This window comes from Austrofundulus limnaeus, unplaced genomic scaffold (genome assembly GCF_001266775.1).
Source record: "Austrofundulus limnaeus strain Quisiro unplaced genomic scaffold, Austrofundulus_limnaeus-1.0 Scaffold771, whole genome shotgun sequence".
Taxonomy (NCBI): Eukaryota; Metazoa; Chordata; class Actinopteri; order Cyprinodontiformes; family Rivulidae; genus Austrofundulus; species Austrofundulus limnaeus.
The window spans coordinates 126301-131417 of NW_013953173.1; the positions used below are offsets into that span (position 1 = coordinate 126301).

Below are 5117 nucleotides of genomic sequence, written 5' to 3' on the forward strand. Positions count from 1 at the left end.
AACAGCAGCTATTTGGTTAAGTCTGACTCTATTTCAATTTGATTTTAGAAGTATTAAATCCCCACCAAATTATAATTCTTTAAACAGACCAGTCCCTCACAACACCTGGTCAAACCTGCTTAAGATGTTGGCACATTAAAGAAACTTACTGCTAAACCTGTCATACCAGTAACTACCAGTGGTTTAGAAACATTTTAGATCCAACCTTCAGACCCACCATGCATAATAACACCTCTAAGGGCTTAATTTTATTTTGTCTAAGTTGACGTTTTGAATAATAATTCTCTCCAATTGGTAAACTTTTCATATGTTTATTCAAACAATATGTCCTACATTTTTCACTAGGCTACAAACACTAATCTACCATAACTAATAAATTTATCTCTGTACCTCTTTTAAAGCTGTACGAAGTTAAAACCCAAACATCTCTCTTTCCCATTAGTAATAATCAGTTTGCTATTTTTCTCCCTTTGCTTTTACAAAACTTGTTTATCAGTAACCATCAACCCTGTCTTCCATTTCGGCTTTTATAAAACTCCGAAGACTCTGATGTAGTCACAATACCCCATATATTAGATCTTCCTCTAACCTCATCGTATGTTAAGCTAAAATTAACATCTATTTGTTTATAAATGCTTTTGACTGTTTGTATAGTATAAGTTTTTCACCTTATTTTATTAATGTCCCGCTTATAACTTTTACTCCCATACTTTAATTTGACCTGTCGCCTTGTTCTTGTTGACTCAAACACAGTGATTTATGTATATTTACAAATAGGTTTATAAGTAGGACGAATCAATACACCTAAATAATTATGTCATTTTTCAATGACTTTCTCTTAGTCTTTATTACCCTCACAGACTAAATTCATCAGTTTTATCACACAATAAACCCATTTGTGTACATGGTGTTTCTTAAGATCTTAGAATTTTACAACTGAAACCATACAGTACTTTAAATAATCTAATTCCCCTGCTTATAACCTTATTTTATTTTTAAAACTGAGTTCCTAAACTTAAACATTTACCTGTTTTTCTCTTGGTAATGATATCTATTCAATTATCTCTAACTATTATCATCCCTAATATTCAGTCACAACACTAGTCATAATAAATTTAGGGTTTACATTAATGTATATTTTTAGTTATTTATTTACTTATTTCCTTTTAAGTCAGTCAATTTTTTTATCAGTTTTACTTTATACCTTAAGTTTAATCAACCTGTATATGTTTCAGTTAAACGATTTTTTAAAATGACATACCCCATTAGTCATAATCAGTCTTAAACCACTCATCCTGATCTGTACAGGGTAAACATCATTATCCCCTCAAGTCGTCATTTCATACACAACTATGTACATGCAAGTTCCACAGTCTCTTAAGTGACCCTCTTTTAAACATGTTTAATGATTCTTTATTTAAAGGGACTCTACCACAAACATTGAGAGAAGCAAATATCTCTTTGATCTTAAAAAAAGGGTAAGGCCCCTGAGAAATGTGCATCCTATAGACCAATTTCCCTTCTGAATGTGGACTTAAAGATCCAGTCCAAGATTTTAGCTATGCGTCTAGAAGGGGTGCTGCCTTTCCTTATCAATGAAGACCAAACTGGATTTATTAAAGGCCGCAACTCGTACAATAATATGAGACGGTTGCTGAACATCGTCCAGCACTTTCAGCAGAAATCTCTAAACGGTCTTGTGCTTTCTCTGGACGTGGAGAAGATGTTCGACCGGGTGGAAATACCATACTTTTTTTACACGCTGCGTAGGTTCGGGTTGGGGGGAGGATTTGCAAACTGGGTAAAACTACTGTACGAAAATCCTTCATCGGCTGTGTGTACAAACGGATTGCGGTCTCCCTATTTTAATATMTCAAGAGGCACAAGACAGGGCTGTCCTTTATCGCCACTGCTTTTTGCTCTTGCAATAGAACCYCTTGCAGAGGCCATTAGGACCAATAAATCTATGAGTGGCCTTATGATTGCAAACAGAGAACATAAGATCACTCTCTATGCAGATGACATCTTAATTGTATTGACAGAGCCTGAGATGTCTACCTCTAGCTTGATCGAAACAATTGCTTTGTTTAGCCAGTTTTCCAGTTATAAAATAAATTTTAGTAAATCTGAAGCTTTGCCCCTGGGCAGGCTAAAAAACATACCTACATGGTCCTTCCCATTTAAATGGTCACTGGGGGGTTTTGTCTACCTGGGAATAAAAACAACGCCCAATTTTGATCAAATGTACAAAGCTAACTTCTCCCCTCTGTTTGAACGTATTCGGCTAGACCTGGAGAGGTTGAATACACTTCCTCTATCCTGGATAGGTAGAATTGCTTTTCTAAAAATTAATATTCTTCCGAGGCTCCCCCCTCCCCCTTCCCTGAATGTACAGCACCATGTGAATTTATTTCTGTGAAAGGCGCTATATAAATAAAAACTTACTTACTTACTTGCTTGCTTGCTTACTTACTTACTTACTATAATGTATCCTTAGTTACAAATTTACAAGTTAAATTTGTGACCAGATGCTAACTACCACTAGTGGTAGGTAACTAATGTAGGTCAGGCATGGTTCAGCCATGTGTTTTGTTTACACTGAGTGTGTACCCACATTTTACATATCATTTTAATTTTAGATCATAAAATCTGGAAAAATACGGGATTAAACTCTTTCACATTTCACCTTTTGATACAGTTCGGAACAACCGTTTTATGTTCAATTTTAAAGTTTACTTTTAAACAGTCAGGTCCAAGTCAAACAAACAAGATGTGCTTTAACTGTTTTAAGCCTTTTTTTAATGAAGCTGTCGTGGAAAAAATTCCACCAGGCATGAAATACGTGAATAAACAAAGTGAAACTGCGTGGTCTGGTCTCAGATTATTTAATAGAAGTGCATATATGCAAGAGATCGAGTGGAACCGGGCAGACGTGATCAGGGCATCTGTCAGGTCCGCACTACTCAGAAACAGGGAACAGACAAATATAAACATCCGGTGGAGATGTAAGCAGCCAATCACAGGATGACAACTGTTAACAGAGAACCAATGACAACCGACATCTGGTACTGAGCACTTCAGAATGAGGGCGTCCTAAAAAAATATCAGGGACCATTGAAATAATTACAAGTTATATAGGCCATTTGAGAACAAGACTGCAGACGTACATACAGCATCGTTATGAGAACAGATTACACAGTGACAGTTATCAAGAGATACAGAACAGGACATGTAATATGCAGTCATCCAGAGATATATAATATACTTCCACTACAAAGCTTAACGCTCAAAATAGACGGCTCCTCTCTCAAACTGTGCCTTTGCTGCTGAACGAGTCTGAGTTATGCCACATTCAGGAACACAATAAAAAAATAAAAATAAAACGTCTTCTGACACACACATAGGATGTTCAATGTCATCTCGTAATGAACTGTTTATATTGAACCATGGAAGTATACTCAGTGGAAATATACCAAAAAAATTAACCATTAAATCCACAAAAAACACATAATCTGACTCCAACAATCTATCTCTCACAAAGAGACAAGGCTGCTCAAAAGTAACTCGCAGCCACACTGTAACTTTTAATTATTTTATCCAATGTCACTGGACACTGACGTTTCTATTTTCAGTATCAGCGTCTTCCTAATCCTGCTGGTTTGATTCAACCATCATTAATCTCATGTTGAGGAATGAGCAAAGCTGCAGCACTTTTCCCAGATGTGCTGTACGTCTGTTGTGACACCTTGGTACTGTCCTGTCTCCTGAGCCTGCTCTCACTCCATTACTTCATGTCCCACTGTTTAGTTCTGCAGAAAAGTTGCCCTTATACGTATAAGAGAGCTGCTCTGCTCTTCAGAGACGGGCACTGAGTCATCAGTCTCACTCTACGTTACAACAAACACTCTGGCTTTATTCATAACAAAAGCCTTTCTGCACGCTGCAGTCTAAATCTTTACAAGCATTTTATGTGTCTCTATGTGAAGTGCATTAATTAAACTCTTGGAATTCTTCATGGTTTTCCTAGTGATTGCCCTCGTTCCTCAGCTGCAGCCCTGTGAGGTAAAAATGGTCAGGTTAGATGTATTTCCTTTAATGTGTGGGATACAGCTTGTATAAATTAGATACCTGTGAAGAAGAAGCTGCTTTGTGAGGTTTTCCCTCAGCTCCTCCATTTCTTTGGTTTTTCTCTTCTGAATCTCCAGCTCAGTCTTCAGCTCTCTGCTGCACTCTTCCAGATCACACACAGCCTCCTGGAGGAAAGGTATGCCACACGTAAGCCCGTCATCTCGGTTTCTCTGAACCAGGCCTCTAAAGTCAGTTTTTTTTTACCTTGTAGCGACCCACATCTTCCCGACTCTGCGCGGTGATGAGTTGAAGTTTCTCGTCCAAACAAGCCCTCCTCAGCTCCAGCTTCTGGGTCTCGTCCCTCAGAGGTCTCAGCTGGGCCCTCAGCTCCTGAGCCTGCTGTTTTACGTTCACCAGTGCACCGGCTGTTGCCTCTCTCCTTTTCAGCAAAGCCAGCAACACGGGTTCATATCTGGGTGAGCAAATCAGTGGACGTTAACATGGATTGATGCTAAAACATGTTTGGGTCTGTGTGTGTGAAAACAAAAGACCACCATGATTATTAAAAAGTAAATGTGAAAAAAATCGACCACAGTATTCAGTCATGAATTAGGCCGAGCATTCCTGGGAAAGTGAAATTACTTTGTTGCTTTACTTAAGTTGTAATTTTGGTTATCTATACTTGAATAAATTTTTTTTCAGCTCATGTTTTACTTCTACACTCAAAAACTGTCCATCTAACCAAGTCTTACAATTTTATATCCAGGGAGAAAGTATTTTTGATCTTGTTTTGAGACTGATAAACTAGACAAGAGCAGGGTTAGAAGAGATATACAGCGGGTAAAATAAGTATTGAACACGTCACCATTTTTCTCAGTAAATATATTACTAGAGGTGCTAATGACATGAAATTTTCACCAGATGTCGGTAACAACCCAAGTGATCCATACATACAAAGAAATCAAACCATAAGTCCAGAAATGAAGTTACAGTGGTTTGCAAAAGTATTCATACCCCTTGAACTTTTCCATATTTTGTCACATTACAAC

General features: G+C 37.6%; 1 protein-coding gene across 2 annotated transcripts in view; it reads right to left on the minus strand.

The window, feature by feature from the left end:
• Positions 1-2869: 2869 nt before the first annotated feature.
• LOC106532452 (syncoilin) overlaps positions 2870-5117 on the minus strand; it is a 16920-nt gene continuing 14672 nt past the window's right edge. For both annotated transcript variants that reach the window (XM_014028499.1, XM_014028500.1), the window contains 3 exons: positions 4333-4540; positions 4129-4253; positions 2870-4055 (listed from right to left, as the gene is read on the minus strand). In XM_014028499.1, coding sequence (XP_013883953.1) covers positions 4013-4055; positions 4129-4253; positions 4333-4540 — 376 coding nt within the window. In that variant the 3' untranslated portion in view covers positions 2870-4012. The remainder of the gene's footprint in view (positions 4056-4128; positions 4254-4332; positions 4541-5117) is intronic.